This window comes from Hemiscyllium ocellatum, chromosome 17 (genome assembly GCF_020745735.1).
Source record: "Hemiscyllium ocellatum isolate sHemOce1 chromosome 17, sHemOce1.pat.X.cur, whole genome shotgun sequence".
NCBI classification, from domain to species: domain Eukaryota; kingdom Metazoa; phylum Chordata; class Chondrichthyes; order Orectolobiformes; family Hemiscylliidae; genus Hemiscyllium; species Hemiscyllium ocellatum.
In genome coordinates this window covers 23,164,969-23,192,347 of record NC_083417.1, presented here as the reverse complement: position 1 = coordinate 23,192,347, position 27,379 = coordinate 23,164,969, and the positions used below count along the sequence as shown (strand labels likewise).

Below are 27,379 nucleotides of genomic sequence, written 5' to 3'. Positions count from 1 at the left end.
TTGGGATAGCGTTATTTGTTGAGCTTCGACCACCTGAGTTAATTATCCACCACCATTGATTGACTTCACAGGACAGCAGAGCTTATATCAAGGTTACGACTGTACCAAGTCAACACCTCATTCTTTAGGGTTGATCAACTTGGCTTGGTTGTAGATATGCTGAGCCATGGGTTTCCAGATTGTGTTTTGAGATTATGTCTGCTACAACTGTGAGCCCACAGTTTGCCTCACGATGCCCAATTTTGATCTGCAGGATATGTTTACGAAGTGTGTCACATTTAATGGTGGTAGTACCACATAACATAATGGGGGCAGTATTGTCTATGTGCAGAAAGAATTTAAATCTCCAAATGACTGCTTGGCAGTCATTTCTATCAACATTACTAAATTAATTGTCTTTTTAAATTTTGTTTGTTTTCCCTTCCTCTTCAGTTTAACATGGATACGTGGAACAAATCTTTTAAAATGTGCAAGCGCACTAGAGCCATCAATAGCTAATGCAGGGTATACACAGCAAAAAGAAAACATGGCTGGCTTTTGCTATCGGCTATCATTACAACAGGATATTCCGCTTCTCCTTCTTGCTGCAATCATGGTGTAAGAGGCTGGACTGATCATTTAAATCTTTGTAAAAGGAAAGCAGAACATTGCCTCGTACAGCACCCTTAGCAATACAAACAGGGGTGCCTTATTATAAAACTAAGTGGAATTTTGATTTCATGAAAACTGGGCGACATACACTTTAATGTGAATGCAAGGAGATAATGAAGGTTTTGAAAATCTGAAATGGATCTTAATTTCTCCATTTGCTTTTATCTCATTAACGTTTCAAGTCTAATGTGACTCTTCTCCAGAGTAATATCGGTATCGATCTCAACTAATTACGTAGTGTTGGCTTGATAACTAATATGCTACAGAACAGAAAAATAAAATCAGTTTACAGAGCATTTCATAACTTAAGGTCACCATGATACCTTTTACAACAAACGAAGGACTTTTGAAGTAGAGGGAAAAGAGTGTCGATTGACAAAGACACAGGCTGGTTTGTGGAAATGCAAACACGCAAGAAAAATTTAAAAAACGGGGGTGACTTGTGTTAGAAGATAACAGATTGAGACAAATATTTTACTCATTCCATCATTCGTTCAGTACCTATTTGTTTCCTTTGTGCTTCTATAAATTGCCTTGGGACATAATTTCACATAAAGGCAGTAAAAAAATAATTATTTATTGGTACAGCTACATTGGTGACAACTAAATGCAACAATAGAAATATATCAATAAGTGATACATTTCAGTATCTCAAACAAGAGATTATTAGCAAGTTTGAGAAGATTTGTAGCTCAGGTTGAGATTCTGGATACAGGTTTGCGCACTGAGCTGTAAGGTTCATTTTCAGATGTTTCACCATATGAGATAACATCATCAGTGAGCCTCTGGACGAAGCACCGGTGTTTAGGATACAGGTTTGCTTACTGAGCTGGAAGGTTTGTTTTCAGATGTTCCGTCACCATACTCGCTAACCTAAGGAAACCTAAACACAAATAGAAAGTGGGCCATGCCACCAGTGCTTCATCCGGAGGCTCACTGAAGATGTTACCTAATATGGTGATGAAACATCTGAAAACGAACCTTTCAGCTCAGTGAGCAAACCTATATCCAAGTGATAATTTTATGGTAAGATTATCTTTTAGAGATGTTCAGATTAAATATGAGGTGGTGTTGTGAAAGAGAGAGAATGCACGTTTAAAAGAAGGGATTTACATTTATTTTGAATAAATAAAATCTACTGACCAGAGCCCACATGACATCAAAAACATTTCATTTCCTTTTAATTTTGTTATTCAAGTGTCAGAAATAAAACACTTTAAAAATATTAGCTGGAACTTACTGGTTAAATAGGAATCTTAATGATATTCATGCACATTAAATTTATCACAAGATTCTGTTTACAGGATATATTTATTTGTTAAAAAAGGTTCTTTATAAAATGTACCATTACACCAGAATAACCCATTTGCTAAACAAAGGTTACACTTTTGGAAATCACATTTAAAAATTACAGCATTGTATCTGCACAAATGATATCAAGTTTAGGACACCAAAGAAACAAATCTTTAAATGATTACTCGTAAATTAGTTTTCTGTTTCAACTCAGTGGTGTACAAATAACGCACATTGATATGGACTCCATCTCAATTTCATCATTTCTAGTTAACAAAAAATTTGCAGCAAATTACTTTGTGAGTTTAAAATAAGATCTGAAAATGATGAATATCCATTACATACATTTCAGCCAAATTGCTACATGATTTGCAATGTCAGATAAAAACCCAAAGAGTTATCCAAAACCTATTATACTAATAACATAATGTGTGATATTAAATAAGCTTTATTTATCTCCGTATATTTGTCACTGTTTGTGAATGCTTTTTCTCAATTTTAAAACACATGTCTACAAGTCTGTGTTTAAGTATAAATTGAAGTTCATATATGTGTGTCCAAGGAAGACTGAAAGAGGGCTACGCAAACTAATCTCTGTTTTTAGCAACATGTCAGTTTGCCTGAAGTCACATTTTCTCTCGTAGAAGTGGACAAAATCTCCTGATTAGAATTTGAGCTCAACCTATACTGTGTGTGGCTTTGGGTGAGTGCTGTACTGCTGCAGTTCCTACTTTCCTGCTCTTAGACAAGGATCTCATGCTACCAGTGTATAGCAATCTTCTGGTTTGCCCTAATACTCTTACTGCAAAATCAAAGCCTAGCTGGCACAAAATAATGACAATTTCCCCCTGCTTTTTAAAAAAATTATAATTCAAATACTAATTAATTATCAGAAACACTGAGGCATACAGAAGTGTTGTACGAAAATGTTCTCTCATTTATCTTAATTTATGTCACCATTACATGTCATGCAGCTTTGGAGAATTATATACTCCAACAATTATAGTATGAATGTAACTGTAGTTTAACCTTCAAACCACTTAAACCATTTCACACAAGTTTCAGTACGAACTGTAAAGTGCTTCATGATGTATCTCCACTAAAGGATCAGAATACAAATAATTTCTTCAAATTCTCTACATTTAGTCAGTTAACTTCTAATAGAGAAAAATTTGTTTTAACTGGCACCTTATGAACCAGTACTCTCAATAAACCTGCAAGAATTATATTCCTGAAATACCGGAAGTTTACTGTATTATCCTGATGTCTGAATAGTCAGTTCAGTTTAAGAGTCAGAAGGGTCTCTGTTATATTTAAGGCAATGTTTCATTATTATTTGAGCAATTTATGCTGCAAATAAGGTATAGCAGTGATGTTTCTATTACTCTATATTTTGACATGGATTATGTGGACCTCTTAATCCAAGTAGCACACTTCTGGTCCCATACACAGCGGTTAATAAAAAGTTTGCTGCACTTGCTTTATCATTTTGTTTAACAGTATTTTATAGTTCAGTGACAAAAAAAAATTCAATTCGTCTTTAACACTTCTTTCTTCTAAACACTTTACAGACAAAATCGAAAGGAGGGAACCTGGAGTCGGAGAAGACTATTCACTACTGAGAGAGACCTTGACATTTTTGAGTGTGATATGCTCGAACAGGTTTATGTTAAGGAGAAGGATGTGCTGAAGATTTTGAAAGATGCAAGGACTGATAAATCTCGTGAGCCAGACGGGATGTACCCCAGGTGATAACAGGAAGTGAGGGAAGAGATTGCTGTGCCTTTGGCAATGATCTTTACATCCTCTCTGTCCACTGGAGTAGTGCCAGATGATTGGAGGTTGACAAATATTATTCCCTTGTTCATGAAAGGGAATAGGGATAATCCTGGGAATTACAGACCAGTCAGTCTTATATCTGTGATGGGCAAAGTATTGGAGAGGAATCTGAGAGATGGGATTTATGATTACTTGGAAAATCAAAGTTTGATTAGAGATAGTCAGCATGGCTTTGTGAGGGACAGGTCATGCCTCACAAGCCTTACTGAATTCTTTGAGAGTGGTGCGTGCATGGAATGCACTGCCAGCAGTGGTAGTAGAATCAGATACATTCAGGGCATTTAAACAACTCTTGGATAGGCACATGGAATATAGTACAATGGAGGCTATGTAGGTCAGTCTGGTCTTAACAGTAGGATAAAAGGTTGGCACAACATCAAGGGGCGATGAGCCCATACTGTGCTATATTGTTCTATGTTCTATGAAATAAGGATTTAAATCCCTATTTCATATTGTTCTATGAAATAGGGATTTAATCCCTATGAAATAGGAATGAAATATTGCTTCCCCATCAGTATTCTGGAGGACAAGGATAATTCCAAACTTACCCATTATGAATCATTTCCTTCACTACATGATCAAAATTGTCCCTGATGTCTGTGAGTTTATTAAAAAGAACATTAAGGATTTTGGCTCATTGTTGTGCCTAACAGACAACTGAAGATTATAAGGACAGAAGACGTGACAGGCATTGTATTGTCTTCTGTCCTTCATGCCAAAAGCTTTCTTTAAATTTCCCTTTTTCAAAAAGTATTTCAATATTAAAACACTACAATGATACATGTAAAAGAAATAACTGACCGCAATAAAGAACTTGCCATGATGCGACATTTGGACAACTTACAAACTAAACCAGACATTTGTACCTTTGTCTGTCACAGGTTGTGCAGTCTAGTTAATTCCTTGAGATATGGTAACATACTGAGACTCAGGTTGTAGCCTCTATTTTGAAAGCATTCCAACTAAAGTCCAGGCAGTGAGGAATGTCAAATGAAACAAACTATCCTGAAACTACTGGAATCCAAGACATGATAACAGCTGACAGCAACATTAAGAAAATCACATCCCATATAAAGCATTTAATATTGTAGCCAGTTACCTTCCGCCCATGACCACGTGTTTTGAACCACTCCACAACATCACCAAGGTTATGTTCCTGTGGGTTGTACCCTAGTTCTTTCCTAGCTTTCTGCAGGCTAAAATAATGAGTGACTCCTGTTTTATAAACTTCTGTGCGCGTCAAAAATGGTTGAAAATTATAAATGCCACCTACACAAAAATGAATGATTTCAGTGAGGAAAGCAACAAAATAGACCAGTCTGAGTGGCAGCCGAATTGTAGGGTATTTGTATCCAAGGCCTTCTACTAATGGTTTGAAAAATTCGAAGTTATTCACTGGCTTGCCATCAGAGATAAAATAAGCTTGGCCACCAGCAATGTGATTTTTTCTCCCTGTTAGAGCTTCTGATGCCAGTATGTGCGCAGAAACAAGGTTGTCAACATGGACAAATTCCACCAAACTATCTGCTGCTCCATACAAAAACTTGAAGAGTCCACTCTCTATATAATTAACTATTCTGGGAAGATGTCTTTGCTCACCAGGTCCATAAATGCCTGCTGGACGCAGGGCACAGGTGTATAAAACACCAGTGCCTTTCTTTAGCTTTGTTCCATTTGCTTGAAGCACCTTCATCTCCGCTAAAGATTTAGTCCTTGAGTAATGATCTGGATGAAGATGCAGTGGAAGATAAGGGAGAGATTCATCCCCATTTTTAATTACTTGGCCTCCAAATACAACATTATATGTACTTGTGTAAAGCAGTCTTGATATCCCATTGTTCAGGCAGGCTTGGATCACATGCTCTGTCCCTTTAACATTGACGTCCTCTATTAATTTTTTATTTAATTGTTCCCTTCCAGACATGCCATATGAAGCTAAATGGAAAACACAATCTGCATTCCTTATTACATGATCCACTTCTTGGTAGTTGCAAATATCTCCTTTTATAAAGGCTACCGTGTCAGGCACATGCTGAATGGGCTTTTGGATGTCAAAGAGGATCACTTTTCTGCCCACCCTGTGCAGGGCACAGCCCAACCTGAAACAAAAAAGGCAACAAGCAAAATATCACTCACTACAACAAGCTACTTATTTACATTCACAGTTCACCACGTAGCTTTGTGATGTTAAATACTGAAGTGTACATTACCTTTTATATATTAAACATTTAATACAAAGAGCTCCCAAACTAACTTATGCCAAACAAAGAAAACAGTAATCACATGAAGGAAGAAGTTATAGAGAGATTTCTTGTTAATAGCTAGATGAAGAAAGGGAAAAGGAGGTTTGTGTGGAGCATAATCACTGGCACGAATCAGATGGAACAAAAAGTCTGTTAGTGTTGTAGGCTCTACCTATTTTTAAAATGTCTTTTGTAGGACTGGCTAGCCAAGCATTTATTACCCAATCCCAACTGCCCAGACAAAGGTGTAGATGAAATGTGAAAAATATTTTTCATACTCAGTTATTTGCATTAAATAGACATAAATGCGTATATATTTAATAGTTCATCTAAACTTTCCTGTTTTCTGCTTGGCAAAACTAGTTAAAATAGGTACAAGATCATTACTATTGTAACTACAACCCAGGCATTATGCTACTGCAATCATGTTCTACAAGTCAGGAGTTTGAAATCCTACAGCTAAATTCAAAAAGATTAGATTTCTTCCAATATGGAGACAGGTCATTCAGCCTAAGACGTCCACACCAACCCTCCGAAGAGTAACCCAACCAAACCCATTCCCCTACCCTCTCTTTCACCCTGACGAATGCACTTAACACTATGGACAATTTAGCATGGTCAATTCACCTGACCCGAATATCTTTGGGATTGTGGGAGGAAACCGGAGCACCCAGAGGAAACTCACGCAGACACAGGGAGAATGTGCAAACTCCACTGTCCGAGCTGGAAATTGTACCCAGGTCCCTGGCACTGTGAGGCAGCAGTGCTGCCCAATAAATCTGATAAATTATAAGCTCGCATCAGAAAATGACTAGGAAAGCTGCTGCCTTAAAATAAATACGCAACTGGGGTTCACTGCTGTCTTTCATCATCATAATTAGAGTGGTGCTGGAAAAGCACAGCAGGTCAGGCAGCATCCGAGGAGCAGGAAAATCGACGTTTCAGGCAAAAGCCCTTCATCAGGAATCATCATCTTGAATCCAGTCTAGAGAATGAGACTGGGAATGGTGGGTGGGCAACAGAGAATGAGCAACTGTCCAGCATCTTCCATGAACTCAGGATGTCTCAACTTGCTCTATGGTGAATGAAGGTTTCTTTAAAGTATAGTCACATTCCTGAATGAAGATACTGATTAAAATTCAAACAGTGCTTCATTGAATCTGAAGTGCTTTGGGTTATCCTGAGGACTCAGGTTATATATCAATAAAAAAAAACTTATAGTTAGGCCAAATTCAAAGTAACAAACACAGTTCTACCAGAACCATTCCAATCTAATCTTTTGCTTACTGAAGGTTCCGCCTCACTTTGTACCTTCCTGATTGCTCATTAACTCCCAGCATTATACTTGCACAACCTTACAGGCTACCTGGGAAGCAGATAACTTGGTACAAGAAAATGACATGATACATTACAAAACCATCCATCAAAATAATTACAATGTTTCTAGCAAGCTTGAGCCAATCATCAATATGTAACTTCAATTAAAGGGTTCGTCTAAGATAGGCGTTTGATTTCAAAAGGGATTCAGAAGGTGCTGTATTGTAAAAGACAATTCCAAGCCATGCACAAATCTAAGATGTTGTTCAAATTCTAACATCAATTTTCTAATAGATCTGATTAGAAAGCCCTGGCTTGTGCCTTCAGTTTCTTCAAAAGAGTCCAGTAAGTTAATCAATTAGAAAGATTATTTTGCAAAAGGTGTTAAAAGCAAAATTTAAAAGAATAAAAGCAACATTTTGTTCCTGTAACTATCCAATTATTCCCACACCCTTGCTTCCAACTACGAAAACTACTATTTTCTGCCCTTTCCAACATAGCCTTTTGAAAATTACCCTTGAATCTGTTACCCCACCTCTTGAGGCAGATATCATTTAAAAGAGGAAAACTAACACGTGCCAATTTTTAAATCTTTGTCCTTCCTAAACACCTCATATTTCTTGCTAAAGTTCAGTTTTACAGATCTAGGCACCCTACAACACTCCAGCTGGATTGCTGTGCTTCATGTGAGGCTTTTTGACAAAAAGGAACATTACAACCAATTTTGAATGCATGCTAATTTAACATCCACACACAAATATATTTCCAGTAAGGGATACTGATGGAATTGGGAGCTTCAGATGACTGGCAGGGATCCTGAACGCAATTATAAAACTCTACAATAATCTGTAATGAGATTGGAATGGAACAATGGCCCCTCTCATTTGTATAGTTCAATTACTCATTGGAGCAAGTGAATACTTCTGCATGGATTACCCAATTCAATAAACCTTGAAGGTGAGCTATAACTGTAGCAATAAAAGCAGAAAGAGATAGAAACTGCACCATGTTGCACAATGTTTAAAGTTCGGCAGCCAGTGATGAATTTGGAGTTTTCTCAGATTTTTCACATGGGACTTGAAAGCAGACAAGAACGTTAAAATTAAGAACATAGAGAACCCCTGTCCCTATTCTGCTGATACAATTGTACCTGCAGAAAACCGTGGTAGTAAGGTTTTTCTTACACTCATGCACGAGATGCGGCTGGCTAGGATCATCAATATCAGGGCTCATAGCGGAAGCAGTAATGCAGAAACTTGAACAAGCTGCCCTCCCATCTATCCAACCCAAACTTTGGATCCACTACGTGGATGACACCTTTGTCATCACAAAACGGAACAAATTAAAGGTAAAATGCAACGCCATCAACAACATCCCAACAGGCATAAAATTCACAAAAGAGGAGAACGACATCAGATTCCCATTCCTAAACGTGACAGTTGAACGTACAGTTAACGGAGAGCTTCAAACCAGTGTCTACAGAAAAACAACACACACGGACCAAATACTTAACTTCAGAAACAATTATCCCAACACCCACAAACAGAGCTGCATCAAGACATTATTTCATCGCACTGTAGCACACAAGAACAACAAAAAGCAGAAGATATCTATGCAATGTTTTCAAGAAAAATGGATACCCAACCAACAAACATAATCCGCCAATTCCTCAGAAACAAACCCAAACAAGCAGACACAATACAACCAAAAACTATAGCCACATTACCTTGCATCAAAGACGTATCAGAAATGACTTCCAGCCTACTCAGACCCCTTAGTATCGTGGTAGCCCACAAACCTACCAACACACGTAAACAGCGAATGATGAAACTAAAGGATCCATTAGGTACTAGCAGTAAATTTAACATCTTTTACAAGATACCATGCAAGAACTGTAAAAAAACAAGCAGAAAACTTGCCACCAGGCTACACGAACATCAACTAGCCACCAAAACATCCGACCCAAGTTTCCATACATACAGACAAAGAAGGACATCATGTTGACAGGGACAACACCCACATCCTAGGGCAGGCAAAACAAAGAAAGAGAGTGAGAGCGCGAGAGAGTGAACGAGAGAGAGAACCTTCATGGCAACTCCAGCTAATGCAGGAATTGAACTCACCCTCTTGGAGTCATTGCAAACCAGCTAACTGACCCCTCCTATATGTCTATAACTCTCACTGATTCTAGGAACAGCCAGAGAATGGACTATTCATCCATATGCTTACTGTGTTCCAAGTAGTGTCAGACCTCCTGAAAGGAGAAAATATTTTATTGTGAACTTATTTTACCAGTGATGAAACTTTTCACGTAGTTATCACTGGTGTACCAAGATAAACTTGGGAGTTATGAAATTGAGAGAGTTAATTGAAGATCAAAAATGTTCAAATTTCAGACAAACAGATTTTGGACACCTGTAATATAATATAAATTCCTCAAGAGTCTGCACTCTGGATGTAACAAAAGAGATAATAAAGAAAACAGAAAGGAGTTAATCACTATCATGAGGTGAATCTCAGATGGTAAGGAAAAACTTAAAGTTAAAAACATACCACATGGCAAGCACTACATTTCTGACCCATGCGCTACATTACAAGAATACTCCAGGCCTGTTTACAGCACATATGAGGTAATTGTCCTCTAATGATACGATAGCTGAGTTGTACTTTTTCAAGTCCAGATTATCAACAAGAAGTCAAATGAAATAGTGGCAGAATTATTACATAATTCAGAAGGTGGGCTGACAATTATTAAACATTTTATGTGAAAGGTATGAATGATCAGAAGTCTAACAGTGAATTATGATCCATTTCATACTACTTTTGTACCCTGCCCTGTTAATGAGATCAATTCACTTCAGACTATCCAGTTTGTTTCATTAATCAATTTGCAGTTGTGTTTACGAAAACAAATAAAGGTAAAGCCGTCATAGTCCTACGGGATTATAGGTGCACTCTTGTCAAGAGAGACGACTGGTGGTGGTTTAACCTGAGGGTCACCATGTGGAAAGAGATTAAGCAGAACAGTCCTACAAAAGGTAACTCCAGCCAGTGATTTGTAAACCACCCATCCTGAAAACTGAGCTAACTAACCCCCAAAGTAAATAGCTCCAACGGAACAGTGATTTCAGAATCAAAGTGGCACACCACTGCAATGTTTGTGGGTTTATGGCCATAGTTTGAAGGTAGCTGCCTACAGATAAGTACAATGATAAGCTTACTGATTAACTGTACCACTTACAACAAAATTTTAAGATGTTAGTTTTTTTATGACCACACAGTATTTAACTCATTTCACGCAATGACTGATCTTACCTGTATCCTAAATAACCTGCCCCGCCAGTGATCAGGATCGTTTCTGTTGCTGAGGTTTCCATTTCTTGAGACAAAAGCTATGGTAGGCTGTTCAAAATAAAATTTCAAGTTCTAAAGATTTGATTATCTTTTAATCTGAATTTTATATTATGTGTGAAGATAAAAATAATTCACAGTGAAAAAAAATACAATACAAATGAATTAAGTCATTTATCCTATAGGTGCCATTAAACCTAATTTTAAAAAATAACCTGGAGTAAAGTAGACATGTTAAATTTAATAATCCATCTGGTATTTGAATACAAGAAATGTGACAACTAAAACTCCAACTGATTTGCAACAGTTGTAAATAACTAAATCATGTGAAGAGCTTGTTCATTGCATTAAAATCTATAGACTACAACACCGGACAAAGTTCATAGTAGAAATGGTCATAAAGACAAGTGAAGCAGCTTGAAATTAAATGTACTTCAAAGGTTGAAGTCATATTGATTAACATGTTAACAGATGGGAAGGCAAAATCATTAAAATACTGGGCTTTAGAGATTGACAGAAACCCTAAAACAAATGGTAGTTCAGAAGGTTACTAGAATTAGAATAGAAAAGATAAAGCTATGATGGCGACACAATGTCTACACTGGAATGGTAGCTCAGAGATTGTTTGTTATGAAAGTTAAAATTAAATTAATTAAAAGCATTCAGTGAACTCTGAAAGACTGTAAAACCCATGAGCTACAAGGAAGCTGACATTATCATGGATTTGGATGACGCTTAAGAAGGTTCTCTGGTTTCAATGAGTGTATGTATGTTGGGAGACATTGGTTGTACTTAAGGACTGACAAACTGTGCTAAAGCTAAGTAGTAGCTTCAGGCAGCAAGTGCTGTTGTTAATAAACTCTAGACAGTTGTACAGGGAAAGTCGCTGCAAGACAGGTAAAGGAAGATCATGAGTAGTTTTTGCTTTAGTTCTACATAGAAATATTCAGGTTTGGAGAAATGCCAGGGCTAGCATCAGCTTAGTGAAGGCAGCTGTCTGAAAGGAGTGGGAATTATGGTCATAAGTACTGTATTTGCTAAAAGTTGTTATGTCACCATAGTCTTACTAAACCATAGGGACTGCTCTCATTACAGAGGAAAGCGATTGCTGGTGATTTAACCTGAGGGCCACCAAACCTCTGGCAAGGGAAGAGATTGAGAAGGAAAGTCCTTCATGGTAACCTCAAACCGGTATGGGAATTAAACTCACACTGTTGGCATCACACTGCTCTGTAAACCAAAGATCTAGTCAAGACAATCATAGGAATCCATTGGAATGTAGTCTCGGGAGAAAGAGTGTAAACTATTTTAAGACATGAGCAGCTTTTGAGGGAATTCTTTGGATCAGGTCGGAGCTGAAATACTTGAGATGCAAAGGGGAGGGCACCACAAAGACCAGACAACTTAGGTGTAGTTGGAAGATGGACATCAGAATGATCAGGGATAAGTTACAGTGGATCCATCTAAATGATGTAAGGTGGACAAGTGTGATTTTATCATGGCAGCTGTACAGAAACAAGATTTTAATGAAACTTGAAGCCAGTGACAGGAATATCTGACCGTATCTGCAATTTGCTGTGCTCTGTAAGGGGTGGGGGTGGTTCAAACATTAAGATTGAACAATCAGTTAACTTTACTCTCTTGGTAACAACCTGGAATCTTTTGTTTTCACAAGCTTAAATGAAACAGTTACTGGTTTCTAGCGAAACCATAACAGACATTGTAGTCTTGATAAAGAACATATTAAGGCACAATTAAGAGTTCTTGAAAAGTCAGTTTAACAAATGTAAACCCCCGATATTTTTTTCTGTAAGTGTAGAAACAGTGAACAGCTGTGCAGTTTACACTCCCTGTAAACACATTTCCAGTCACACTTCAGAAATCAAACTTCAGTCATGTCCTTTGACTAACTGAGAAATATCATGGAAGATCTTACCAGAACAGTACGAACCAGTGAGGCTGAGATTATGTGTTGTAATTCTGAAATAAAAAGAACAAATGACTGTTTTCTCACATTATATCTTTACAGATGGTTGAGACCAAAACCATTACTAGAACAGCAGAGAAGAAAATATTTCAAACTGACCACGTCATCACTTTCAATATGCATACAGATTTCATTTATGGACAAGCTTTCCTGTACTTTTCCATCTATTGAAGTATTTATCTCCATAACACCACTTTTTCCCTGTGAAGCGGCCAAAAGAAATTCAACAAAAATACCTACAAAATCAAAACCCTGAAAATATATTAATTAAAGTTTGTTTTAGCCTCCCAGGTAGATGGCAAGAACATCTTGTTGCAGATGGACTACATCCAATCCACTCAGCTGCAAAAAAACTCTCAAAATTAATTGCTAAAACTCCCACAGGATCTTACACTTGTCTTAAAATAAACGTCCTCCCATTCCTTGAATGCACTGGCAAATTTCCTCTGTAATAACACACCAGGCCTCCTCCACATCCACTCAATTGCAATCTAATCCTAGTTATTTCAGTTAATGTGCAGCACAATAAATCCCAATTACATACATTATTAGACAGAAAATACCAAGGTTATTCCGTACATCACCATACACTATAAAATAAAATGCCTAATTTCATATGAACCCAAGAAACATCAGGTGGCAGCAAACACAGTTCAGTCTATTAATGTTCATCTAACTCCTTAACTCTTCCATTGTAACACCTACTTGCATTCTGAATGTCTCTAACCTTTCTGACTATATATGCAGTCTGGAAGATTACTTCTAATAATTCAAGTATACAAGTCTTGGTCTTAGTAATAGTTTTCAGCCATTTTAAATATATGCCCTTTGCCCAACTTTACTGTGTTAATTTGAAGTAATAAAAAAATTCATACACAGCTACACTGGTGCCATCCCCTACTGCATCGATGACTGTATCGGAGCTGCCACATGTTCCCACGAGGAGCTTAAACAGTTTTCATTTACCCCATCAACACCAACCACCCTGACCTCAAATTCACCTGGCCTAACTCCATCACCTCCCTTTCCTTCCTGGATCTCCCCATCTCAAGCAACCGACTCAATACCAACGCCTACTTCAAACGCACCAAATCCCACAGCTATCTGGACTACACCTCTTCCCATCCCACCCTCCTGTAAAAACATGATCCCATACTCCCATTTCCTCTGCTTTCGCCAGATCTACTCTCAGAATGAGCAATTCGACTTGAGGACATTCTAGATTTTCCCTCCTGTGATCAACAGTACTCTCAATCGCGTTTCAACCATTTTTGCATCTCCACCCTCGAAACCCACCCCACCCCACACCCCCCCGCCTCAATAAGGATAGAATCCTCGTGCTCCTCATATTTCACTCAAGTAATCTCCAAATCCAGTGCATCATCCTCTGCCACTTTCACCACTAAAATCAGACCCCACCACCAAAATGATATTTCCCTCTCCAACCCTATCTGCATTCTATAGGGACCGTTCACTCCACGACTCCCTTGTCACATCCACATTCCCCACCAACCGCCTCTCCACACTTAGCACCTTCCCCTGCCACTGTAAGAGATGCAAGACCCCATATGGATCATTCCCAATGCAGCAGAGATTTACTTGTATATCCTCCAACCTCAGCTACTGTATCCAGTGCTTTTGATATAGTCTCCTCCACATTGGAGAGATCGAGCGCAAACTCACAGAACATCTCTGGTCCAAATGCACTAACCAACCCCACCTTCCTGTGGCCGTGCACTTAACTCCCTTTCCACTCCCCAAGGACATATCCCTTCTAGGCCTCCGACACAATTCAACTGCAAACTAGAGGAGGAACACCTCATTTTCTGCCTTGGGAGCCTACAACCATATGGCACGAACACTAAATTCACCAGTTTCCAGATCTCCCCTCTCCCCCACCCCATCCCAGATCTAACCCTCTGACATGGCACCGCCCTCCTGACTTGACCTATCTGTCCATCTTCCTTCCCAACTATCCACTCCACATTTCCAACTGATCTATCATCATTACCTCCTACCTTTGCCCACCTATCGCCATCCCACCTTTCCCCTAAGACCACCACCCCATTTACTTCTCAGCCCCCTTCCCCCTTCACAGTCCTGAAGGAGGATTATCCCAAAACGACAGCTCTCTTGCTTCTCTTTCCTGACCTGCTGTGCCTTTTCCAGTGCCATGCTTTATCAATTCCGACTCTCCACTTTCTCCTAGGTAAAGGTGCCCAAGTAACGTCCGCAAGTTCCTAATTTGCTGCAATTTTTAATTCTGCATTTGTTACATGACATTTGACTCCAAATATGTATTACAAAACTGAGTCATAGCTATAAAATAATATTGCACCTGAATCATTTGAGTATTCAGTTCTATTTTGCTCAGAGGGTGGCTGGCCTTCAAGAAGCACTTGATTAGCACTGCTGCCTCACAGCGTCAGAGACCTAGGTTCAATTCCCCCCTCAGGCGACTGACTGTGTGGAGTTTGCAGATTCTCCCTGTGTCTGCATGGGTTTCCTCCCACAGTCCAAAAGTGTGCAGGTTAGGTGAATTAGCCATACTAAATTGCCCGTAGTGTTAGGTGAAGGGGTAAATGTAGGGGAATGGGTGTGGGTGGGTTGTGCTTCGGTAGGTTGGTGTGGACTTGTTGGGCCGAAGGGCCTGTTTCCACACTGTAAGTCTAATCTAAAGCAGCATTCAAGCTGTCGATAATGAGACTCCTTTCAAACAATGAAGATGTGATGCATATTTGAAAACAACCAAATTATAGCAGGAGGGTGAGATATTAACTAATGAGTTATGTGGCTTGCCCAATTATCTTTGAGGATTTAGTATCAATTATTATTATCGTTTTTACACTGATTTTTTTTTAGTTTGATCTTGTTTCTGGCTTGCCCACGAGTTAGAAAGTGAAAGATAATAGCATTTATAATGGAATGCAAAGGAGTCCACTGAAAATTGGGACAAATACAGATGGCTTTACCTATTTGAAACTGCTCCAATGTTCTTAAAATCTTTACACTTTTCCTTTCAGTAATGTTAAATGAATGTGCATCTCTTGCCAGCCAAACTTGACAAAAGTTAAATACATGCATTCAGATATTTAATTGGAAAAAAGTCTCTCCAGTACCCATATCTCATGTGACATACAGCACTAATTTATATCAATATTGATCATGAATATTCATAAAACAAGTAATCCTGGAGCTGAATTATTTGCATTCTTGCAGTCCGTTGCACCCGGCTATGTGATGTGATTTATAGCTTCATACTAACAGGTAAATTCTATTCTATTCTATGAACAAATAATGTCCACTCCTCACTCATAAGGACAATTGTTAATCTTTCTCCGCAATCCCTCCCACACCATTCTTCGTAACAGAATTTGGAGAACCAATTTATTTCCACAGTTTATATGCAGGATATTTCCTCACTCAATACTCCATTCCATTCTTGGTTTCTACTTTTTAAATGATAATACTTGATCTCCCAAGATGTGCAGATTAGGTGGATTAGGTAGAAACAATGACTGCAGATGCTGGAGACCAGATTCTGGATTAGTGGTGCTGGAAGAGCACAGCAGCTCAGGCAGCATCCGAGGAGCAGTAAAATCGACGTTTCAGGCAAAAGCCCTTCATCAGGAATACAGGCAGAGGGCCTGAAAGGTGGACAGATAAGTGAGAGGAGGGTGGGGGTGGGGAGAAAGTATCATAGAGTACGATAAGTGGGTGGGGGAGGGGATGAAGGTGATAGGTCGGGGGGGGGAAAGAGGGTGGAGTGAATAGGTGGAAAAGATAGACAGGTAGGACAAGTCATGGGGACAGTGCTGAGCTGGAAGTTTGAAACTGGGGTGAGGTGGGGGAAGGGGAAATGAGGAAACTGTTGAAGTCCACATTGATGCCCTGGGGTTGAAGTGATCCGAGGTGGATGATGAGGCGTTCTCCCTCCAGGCGTCTGGCGGTGAAGGAGTGGCGGTGAAGTAGGCCCAGGACCTCCATGTCCTCGGCAGAGTGGGAGAGGGAGTTGAAATATTGGGCCACAGAGCGGTGTGGTTGATTGGTGTGGGTGTCCCAGAGATGTTTCCTAAAGCGCTCTCCTAGGAGGCGTCCAGTCTCCCCAATGTAGAGGAGACCGCATCGGGAGTAACGGATACAATAAGTGATATTGATGGATGTGGAAGGCTTCTTTAGGGCCTTGGATGGAGGAGGTGTGGGCGCAGGTTTTGCAATTCCTACGGTGGCAGGGGAAGGTGCCAGGATGGGACGATGGGGTTGTAGGGGAGCGTGGACCTGACCAGGTAGTCACAGAGGGAACGGTTTTTGCAGATGGCGGAAATGGGTGGGGAGGGAAATATATCCCTGGTGGTGGGGTCCATTTGGAGGTGGCAGAAATGTCGGCGGATGATTTGGTTTATGCAAAGATTGGTAGGATGGAAGGTGAGCATTCTGTCCTTGTTACGGTTGGAGGGGTGGGGTCTGAGGGCAGAGATTCGGGATATGGACAAGATGCGTTGGAGGGCATCTTTCACCATGTGGGAAGGGAAATTGTGGTCTCTAAAGAAGGACGCCATCTGGTGTGTTCTATGGTGGAACTGGTCCTCCTAGGAGCAGATATGGCGGAGATGGAGCAATTGGGAATATGGGATGGCATTTTTGCAGGAGATAGGGTGGGAAGAGGTGTAATCCAGGTGGCCGTGGGTTTGTAAAAAATGTCGGTGTCAAGTCGATCATCATTAATGGAAATGGACATTCCACCCTGACTGAGAATTTTAAAACGAAGGCTTCGCTTAACGAGGACATGACGTAGGTCTGCAAGAAATTAGATTTGGTTTTAACCACAGACAAAAGTAAATCTGAGATTGTAAGGAAATTACTCATTTAGGTGTGTCAGAGAAACAGACAAGTGTAGTAGAGGTAGAAAAATCTAAGTTATAACTCAGGAAAATGGAGTTAGAAGATAAACAGAGAGAGAGGGAGAGGGAAAGGAAAGAGAGAAAGAGAAATAAAAAGAGAGAGAGAGAAGAGAGAAGGTTCTTAGCTGAGCAAAAGAGAGAATTTGAACTTGAAAAGTTGCACCTTAGTCAGCAAATTCAAGTTAACAGGATGGAGATTAAAAGAGAAGATAGTGACAAATACGAATGTCAAAACTCTGCCACATTTTAATGAGAAAGGTGTTGAAGCCTTCTTTATTTCATTTGAAGAATTGGTTAGGTATGGTCAGAGGATTTATTAGATTAGATTAGATTACTTACAATGTGGAAACAGGCCCTTCGGCCCAACAAGTCCACACCGACCCGCCAAAGCGCAACCCACCCATACCCTTACATTTACCCCTTACCTAACACTACGGGCAATTTAGCATGGCCAATCCACCTCACCCGCACATCTTTGGACTGTGGAAGGAAACCGGAGCACCCGGAGGAAACCCACGCAGACACGGGGAGAACGTGCAAACTCCACACAGTCAGTCGCCTGAGTCGGGAATTGAACCTGGGTCTCAGGCGCTGTGAGGCAGCAGTGCTAACCACTGTGTCACCGTTATAATTAATGGTGGCACAGACTAAACTGGTAGACAGAGTTAGTGAGGTATTTGTCACAGTGTCAGATGAGGGGTCATGAGATTATGAAGCAGTTAAACAGGCTATTTTAAGTGCTTATATTTTGGTACCAGAAGCGTATAGACAGCACTTCAGAAAGATAAAGAAGGAACCAGGTCAGACTTATGTTGAGTTCGAAAGAATTAAACATAGTCATTTTGATAGATGGGTGCATGCTTTGAAAAGACATAGGACCTTTGAGGCTCTAAGAGATTTTTTTGCTGGAAGAGTTAAAAACCTCACTTCCAGAGATGGTAAGAGTTCATGTGGAGGAACGGATAATTCAGGAAGTGAGAAGGGCAGCAGAATTAGCAAATGAACACAAGTTGGTGCATAAGACAACCTTCCAGTCAGAATTTTGTTCTGTGAAGGATAGAAGTTGGGAGAAGGGGAGATCCTACACTACAAAACCAAGATTACAGAACACTGTTAAGAATTTACCAAAGGATAAAAAAAGCAGCCCAACAGGGTGGAAAGTTTCCACTGTGGTAAAGCAGGACATGTAAATTCACAGTGCTGGTCATTAAAGAAAGGTGCTTTCTTTTATGCTTAAATCTTTTCTGTATTGCTGGTTTAAATTAAGTGGTGGGTGGGGGTTTACCCCATGTCCTAACAAAAGTAGGTTTTAAGGAGCATTGCACAGAAGAAAAAAAGAGACAAAGATTAAAGGATAGAACTTCAGATCTTGAGCACAGATCTTAAAGGCAAAACTGATAGCAGTGGAATGATTAAGTTCAGAACTGCTCAAGAGACCAGAATTAGATGAGCAGAATCTTTCAGGGCTGTGGTAGAGGTGGAGATGAGAGCTTAGGAAAGGGTGAGGCCATGGGGGAATTTTGAAACAAAACTGAGAATTTTAAAATGAAGGCTTTGCTTAACGAGGACATGACGTAGGTCTGCAAGAACATGGCCAGTAGCTAAATGGGACTTGGTGCAAGTTGGGACAGAAATAGAGATCTTGTTTGAGCTGCTAGAGTTTTCCATTCCTTCATTGGGTTTAAATGGTAAATTATATTTTCTTTGTGAATAGTTACCATGGACTCCATAAGGACTTATAAAGATATTCAATATGTACACCAATAGCGGTTTTGAATGAGAATATACCACTCATAATACCATTAAATAGAACCAGTCCAACTGTTCTCTCTCTTTGGACTCTATCTTCACCTATCATTTACTCCTTACTCCCTCCCGTACCCTAATATCTGTAAATCAATGGTATTATGCCTCTAGATTTCTCAGATTTGGTCTTCATCGTATAATTTAACTTTACTTGAAGTGCTACAGACATGCGTAAATGGGTTCCTACCAAGGTTAAGCCCTAAAGAACTTCCTGGCATTCATCATTTTTATTTGTTCAAGAGATGTGGGCATTACTCATTAATCTAGAATGTTTAAAAACATCTTTCCAATTGATAGTAATTGAATTTTCTTCCTACGCATTGAGAGAGAAAGTGATGACTGCAGATGCTGGAGAGTCAAAGTCGAAAAGTGTGGCGCTGGAAAAGCACAGCAGGTCAGGCAGTATCCAAGGAGCAGGATTGTCGACTTTCGGGCATAAACCCTTCATCAGGAATGTGACTAGGCATTTAGATTAGATTAGATTACTTACAGTGTGGAAACAGGCCCTTCGGCCCAACAAGTCCACACTGACCCACCGAAGCGCAACCCACCCATACTCGTACATTTACCCCTTACCTAACACTACGGGCAATTTAGCATGGCCAATTCACCTGACCCGCACATCTTTGGACTGTGGGAGGAAACCGGAGCACCCGGAGGAAACCCATGCAGACACGAGGAGAACGTGCAAACTCCACACAGTCAGTCACCTGAGTCGGGAATTGAACCCAGGTCTCCGGCGCTGTGAGGCAGCAGTGCTAACCACTGTGCCACCGTGCCGCCCCAAGAAGATAACTTCAGTGAGCCTGACGTGATTGTGTCTACCTAAGGCACTAAAAGGCAGCAGTTTATCATATCTTCTCAAGGGCAACAAAAAATGCTAGGCAGCCCACGTTTCATGAACAAATTAATTAAAACCACAACCTAAGGTTTGCAACCCTCCAGAACTGACCTGGAGAATCTAGGAATTAATTTCCTAGACACCCTGGTTCAAAAAGAAATATGTGAGCAATGGTTTATCTTTTAAAAAGTTCTTTTGCTAAAAGAAAGTCAAGAATGTGCTCATTTGTTATCCTGATTGGAGTGAAAGGTGATGTCAAGTATGGAACAAAAACAGAAATTGCTGGAAAAGCTCAGCAGGTTTAGCAGCGTCTGTGGAGAGAAACCCTCAGTTACATTTCTGTTTGAGTGATCCTTCCTCAGAACTGATGGTAGCTCGGAAAACGTTGGTTTGTATGCAGAGGATGGGGAGGGTGTAGATGGGATGGAGCCCAAAGCTGGAAGAACAGCACCTCATTTTGCAATTGGGAATGCTGCAGCCTTCTAGACTCAATATTGAGTTCCAATATTTAAGGTTTCGGCTCTCCTATATCCTTACCGCAACCACCACACACCAGGTATTGTTATTGCACACCAAGTATGGTTAGCGACTCACAGTCCCCATTAATAATCATTCATACTCCTACACAGATCATTATCCACTCTTTTATCTTTCCAACTGTTCTTCTCTCTCTTTGGACTCTCTCTTCACCAATCATTTATTCCTTACTCCCTCGCCTACCCTAATATCTGTAAATAAGGCAACATTTTCCTAGCTACCATCAGTTCTCAGGAAGGATCGTTTGACCTGAAATGTTAACTTTGATTTCTCTCCACAGATGCTGCCAGACCTGTTGAGCTTTATTTAAGTCAAGTATGGACACAGTAGGTGACAGCAGGAGCTTGGTGGAGGGCAGAAGACTTAGAGGTGGGAATCAAAGCAGGCAGCACCTTTTGGAATTAGATACAAATGGGCAGTAATACTGACACCACACATTCAACAGAACAGGAGGTCTCATATTTAAACAGGTTTGTCACCAAAATGAAAAATGACAGTGATCAAGCAGGCACAATAACTGATTCAGAGCAGTGAGGTCTGAGGCTTGACACAGTTATGCAAGAGACATGGGCATTAATGTTGAAGGAGGAGTACTACTCCTCGTCCCCTCTCTATCAATTATCCCCCCTATCCTCCCTCTATTACTGAGCAAACCTCTACCCTTTCTTTGGTCTTCATTCGACCTATCTCGCTGAACTTCATTTCAAGAATACACATATTTTATAGACTTAAAGGGAATGCCAAATGTCTATTTATACTGACATATAATTATCCCTTGCATCTACATCAGAAAGTGGTAACATCATTTGGACCATTAATTGAGCAGCCCAGGGTAACGTTTCAGAGGACATGAGTTCATATCCTAATGCCGTAGATAGTAAGAATCAGAATTTGTTAAATTCTGGAATAAAAATGTAATTTCCAATTTTGGTAAAAGATGAGAAGTCATCTAGACGTGAAATGGCAACTTGCTCTCTCTCCGTGGATGCTGCCTGACCCACTGTGATCTCCAGTACTTGTTGTTTTCAGTACAGATACCAGTATTTGCAGTAATTTGCTCCTATGTCAGGTAAAACCCCATCTGGGAGACAGTGAGGTCTGCAGATGCTGGAGATCAGAGTTGAGAGCCTGCTGCTGGAAAAGCGCAAACAGGTCGGGCAACATCCGAGCAGCAGGAGGATCGAGGTTTCAGGCGGGAGCCCTTCATCAGGAAGGAATGACTGTCGATCCTCCTGCTCCTCGGATGCTGCCCGGCCTGTTTGTGCTTTCCCAGCAACACGCCCTCAACTAAAACCCCAGCTGGTTCACTCACGCTCTTGAGGAAGACCGACCCTGCTCTGGCTTACACGCGAGTCACCCGGACAATCGGGAATGGGCGGTGTTTGCCGGTCTGGCTGGAGATGCCCGAACAGGAATGTTAAAGAAATAAGCTGTTAACGTGATCACGGCAGGAATCTGTCCGACCAGAACTGCTGATTCCCCAGGCCATCCCCAGTGAGAAATCTGTAACAGGTACAAGGACTGAGAGCTGTGCCTCACCACCCCCCACACTGTAAAGATACCAGTGAAGCTCCGGCTCCATGACTGTAAGCTTATATCAGGAAGTCAGCGGCAGGATTTACCTCCTCGACCAAGTGAAGGCCCTCTCCCCGGCTCTCCAACCACTGGGCGGTTACCATGGCACCACCCACAGCCACCGTCATTTCCGGGCCTCGGTCACGTGATTTGCACTTCAAATACACCCGAGGTCCGAGGCTGCAGACGGGCATTCAAGATTGTAAATCCGAGCCGCCGAAAACTCAAAAGCCGCGGCTGCAGCGACGCCCAATCCCGTCGTCAACCTTAAACCGTTGAAAATATTGGAGGCCATCATCAAAGATGGCGGCCGCCTGCCCCGGGAATCGAGCGCTGCCATTATCAAAGATGGCCACCGCCTCCGTCCCACACTGGACCTTCAAAATGTTAACACTGATCTCGCTCCACAGATGCTGCCAGACCTGCTGAGCTTTTCCAGCAACCTCCGTTTATGTGTGCCTGCCTGCGTCCGGTCAGGTGATTCCACTTTGAAAGATAACAAAGTTAGACAAGCAGGAGGCAGAAAGGGCACAGCAAGCCGGACAGCATCGGTAGATGCGGAACTGAAGGCTCATGATCAGAAAGATGGCGATCACTAGAACCTCGAGCGCTACCATCATCAAAGATGGTGATCAACCGCGAACCGCAGAGGGTGCCGCCACGATCAAAGATGGCGACCACCCAACGGTGGCGATGTGCCGCCATGATCAAAGATGGGGGCGAACAGCTGGGCGGGTTTTCTCGAGGCTCGGCGGGAGGACGACGGAGATGGCGGGGAAAATAAACACCGAGGAATGTGCAGAGCTGGCTGTTAAACTCGCCGCTGTCAACAAAACTCTCGGTATTTATCCTGCATCATCACTGGCTACGTTTCGCGAGTGCAACAAGGCAACTTGCCAGAAACAGGAAGAGCCGGAGAAGGGGCTCTGTTTTTATCTCTCTCTCTCCTGATGCTGCTGGGATTATCCGCTAATTTTGTTTTTGTTTCAGATTTCCAGCGTCCGCAGTCCTTTTGCTTTTTAAAATTGTTGTTGTTGTTAAGGACGCTTTGGGTGCCCCACGGTGACAATATTCAGGGGGCTTTTCACAGGCCGTTCCCGATTTTATAAACTTATCAAGTTGTCGCCTTTTGTTTGGGTTCAGAGTTGTTGGGGGGTGGCTCTCTCCAAAAGCGGTGCATTCTGGCGGCCGAAAGAGAGAGAGAAAGTCAGGCAGGCTGAAGCAGCAACAACAACAACAACTTGCTTATATATTAGCGCCTCGAACTGTCCTGATGTGGGTACCACGGTGGGGGGTGGGGGTCAAAGAAGACTTGCATCTATATAGCACCTTAGGAATGACTGGGCATTTCAAAACACTTTACAACCATGAAGTACTTTTCAAGTCTAGGCTATTCCAGCAGATCAGTCTGCAAACAGCCAAGTAAGAATGACCAGATTGAAAATCTTCAGCAGATGAAGTTAAAAATCTAGTCCAACAGGTTTATTTGGAAGCACTGCTTCTTCATCAGGTGGTTGTGGAGCACAATCATAAGACACAGAATTTATAGCAACAGGATTGCAGTGTCATGGAATGTAGTTTGGATTAGATTCCCTACAGTGTGGAAACAGGCCCTTCGGCCCAATCGGTTCACACCGGCGTGTAACCCACCCAGACCCATTTCCCTCTGACTAATGCACCTAACACGATGGGCAATTTAGCATAGCCAATTTACCTGACCTGCACATCTTTGGAGTGTGGGAGGAAACCCACGCAGACACAGGGAGAATGTGCAAACTCCACACACACAGTTGCCCAAGGCTGGAATTGAACCTGGGACCCTGGTGCTGTGAGGCAACAGTGCTAACCACAGCCAATGGATAAGGAGAGAAACACAGGTCAATGCTTCAGGTCAATGACTGGTTTTGTTTTTTTTCATTCTTTATGCTTTCATTGGCATGAGAATTCATGCAGAAGGCGTTGATGAGACTGTATCTGGAGTATCATGTCAAAAATCTCACAATGCCATGCAAAAGGTTTATTTGAAAACACTAGCTTTCAGCACCTGATGTCATGTGATTTTTGACCTTGTACAACCCAGTCCAGGACTGGCACCTCCACATCTGGAGTGTTATGTACAGTTTATCATGTAAACTCAGTGGTTTCACAGCACCAGGGACCTATGTTCAGTACCTCACTGTTTGTGTGGTGTTTGCACATTCTCCCTGTGTCTGTGTGGGTTTCTGCTGGATGCCCAGGTTTCCTCCCACAATCAAAATTTGCAGGTCAGGTAGATTGGCCATGCTAAAATTGCCCATAGAGTCCAGGGATGTGCAGGCTGGATGGAATTCTCTTCGGAGGGTCAGTGTGGACTGGATGGGCCAAATGGCCTGCTTCCACACTGGAGGCATTCTATGATCCTAAAACCGTTTTGGTCCCTTGCTTGAACAAGAATGTAATTGCATTAGAGGCAATTCAGAGAAGGTTCACCAGATTAATTCTAGAGATTAATGGTTTATTTTATGAGGGGCAATTGGCCTATATTGGCTAATATTTAGAAGGAGGAGGAGCAGAGATCCGGTTGAGGCATATGAGATGCTAAAGAGAATTGACTAAGTCGACCAGACATTTCCTCTGGTTAGAGACAAAAAAACTGCAGATGGTGGAATCCAAAGTAGATGGGCAGGAGGCTGGATTGAAAAAGTGTTACACCCGAAACATTGACTTCCCCAATTCCTGAAGCCGCCTAGCTTGCCAGTTCCTCTAATGGTCCAATCTAAAACAAGAGGCCATAGTTTTAGGCTAAGAGTGGCAGATTTACAATGGAAATGAGGGGAAATACATCACTCAAAAGATAATGAATCTGTGGTATTTATTACCCAAGAGTCTGTTGGATCCTGGATAAACCTGAGTTTGATAAGATTTTTAATTAGTAATGAGTTAAAGGGTTCCGGGGAATGGTTGAGAAAGAGGAGTTGAGTCCAAGGTGAGTTCAGCCATGATAGTATTAAATAGCTCAAGGGGCTGAATTGCGTACTGCTACTCAAGAGAGTGTCACTGACAATGCCCGGATGTATTACGTATCCCTAATTGCCTTGGGCTGAGTGGCTTGTTAGGGCATTTCAAGTGAATTTTAAGAAATAACAATATTGCTGTGGAGCAGAACTTGTGCAAGTTAAAAATGGCAGATTTCCTTCCCCCAATGCGCATTTGTGAACCTGAAGGCTTTTTTAAAAATGACAATGCTTTCATGAATCATTTCTGAAATCAGCTTTCAATTTCAAATTTGATCCATTTGAGTTTAAATTTCACCTCGATATGATTTAATTCCACAACTGCAGAACATTAGCCTGGGCTTTTGGGTTATTAGTGCAGTGACTTTACTACAAAGCCAACATTTCCCCTGTTTTTGTGATTTTGATTGAGCAAAAAAAAAATTGACCAGGAATCTACTGTTCTTGGAAATAGTGTCAGTTTCTACCAAATAGGCAGTTTGGTCCTCCATTTAATGTTTTATCCCAGACAGCACCACTGACAGTGTTTATGCCCTACAGATGGACTCAAAATCCCCTGAAGAAACTAGGTGATGTTTCAAAGTGATTACCAACTGAACTGTAACTGATGCTAGTTGGTTTTTAAAAGACCTGACAATGGCTGCATAAGATATTACGAGAGATGACCAAAGTTTGGTCAAAGTGGTGGGTAGACTTTAAGGAGTGTCTTAAAAAAGGAGACAGGGAAGTTCTGTTATAGGGAGGGAATTCCAGAATTTAGAAGCTAGGTAGCTGAAAGCACAAACTACCAATGCTGGAATACAGGGCATTCTGTTATAAAGTGTTCCTCTGCAACCTCATGCTATACAAAATTGTGCTATGGAAAACTGCTATAAAAATTCACAGTGCACAAGATCACCATTAGAGAATCGCTATACCCGTTCAGTAGAAAGTTTGCATTATCCAAACAGCGTCCACAATTCGTCAATCACTTTATAGCCAATTTGCATTTACAAAATGTGTGTTATACCAAACAACCTGTAATTAAAATCTGGAATTTTCAAATGTTAAAATCTAGAGAAATGGCGAGATTACAAACTGGAAGGCTGGAAGAGATTAGAGACTGGGAAGGGTGAGATAATGGGTGAACAAACTTGGAGTGAGAGTTTTGATGAACTTAATTTTATAGTGGATGGAAGACCAACCAAGAGAACAATAAATATAAGGATAACAAGCATGGACAAGGTTTCATCAGTAAATGAGTGAGGACAGGGATTGGCATATGGAGGTGGAAGTAGGCAGTCTTTGCTAATGAACAGATGTAATGGAAAACTCATTTCTGATCAACTACAACAGTAGCATTGTGAACGGTATAGTTCAATCTCTGATATTTTTCAGGATATTAATTATTTGGAAGCTATTATTTGGAATTATGGTTGTAAAGCACTTTAGGATGCTGTGAGGTTGTGAAGTTCTCAGGTGAGGATTCCCCACCATTCTGGTTGACAGGACTGTCCGCTGTGGCTGATGGGTTTCCTGTACTTCTGCTCTTGCCTCTTTACTTCCCACAACACTGTTAAGATTCCCCTGGTCCTCACTTTTCATCCATGAGGGTCTGCATCTAAAGGATCATAAGCAACTATGTCTGTCACCTCCAACAGGATGCTGCTACCAGACACATATTCCCCTCCCCATCTTTGACAGCCTACCGCAGGGACTGTTTCCTTTGGGTCACCCTAACACCTTCCCATGCAATTGCAGAAGGTTTCACTCCCTGTTTACTTCCTCGCTCTTCACTATCCAGACACACCTTCCAGATAAAGTAGCAATTTATCTGCACTTCACTTAATGTAATCTACTGTATTCCCTGCTCTTGTGGTCTCATGTACATGGAGATATAAAACACAAACTGGGTGATCACTTTGCAGAACATTTGCATTCTGTCTGCAAAAATGACTCGAGGCTTGCTGCAGTGCTCCAGTGAAGCTCAGCATATGTTTGAAGAAAAGCACCTTGTTTTTCATTTGTGGACCCTGCACCTTTAGGACTCCATATCAAGTTCAATA

The 27,379-nt window shown here is 41.1% G+C and overlaps 2 protein-coding genes across 6 annotated transcripts in view; one reads left to right on the top strand and one right to left on the bottom strand.

Moving 5' to 3' along the window:
- Positions 1–1,986: 1,986 nt before the first annotated feature.
- sdr42e1 (short chain dehydrogenase/reductase family 42E, member 1) lies at positions 1,987–22,536 on the bottom strand. Of its 5 annotated transcripts, none has more exons than XM_060837993.1 (4): positions 22,329–22,536; positions 12,631–12,674; positions 10,659–10,745; positions 1,987–5,882 (listed from the first exon to the last, which is right to left on the bottom strand). In XM_060837993.1, exons 3-4 carry the CDS (start codon positions 10,718–10,720, stop codon positions 4,784–4,786), a joined length of 1,161 nt encoding a protein of 386 aa, XP_060693976.1. In that variant the 5' UTR covers positions 10,721–10,745; positions 12,631–12,674; positions 22,329–22,536; the 3' UTR covers positions 1,987–4,783. The 5 variants fall into 5 exon arrangements, with proteins under 5 accessions (XP_060693976.1, XP_060693975.1, XP_060693979.1 ...); XM_060837992.1 differs by having other exon boundaries at positions 22,389–22,535; XM_060837996.1 differs by lacking the exon at positions 22,329–22,536 and adding an exon at positions 22,079–22,317.
- The window catches only part of LOC132823894 (uncharacterized), a 26,080-nt gene continuing 21,190 nt past the window's right edge, over positions 22,490–27,379 (top strand). The window contains exon 1 of the mRNA XM_060837998.1: positions 22,490–23,182. Within this exon, the coding sequence (XP_060693981.1) occupies positions 22,915–23,182 (268 nt within the window). The 5' untranslated portion in view covers positions 22,490–22,914. The remainder of the gene's footprint in view (positions 23,183–27,379) is intronic.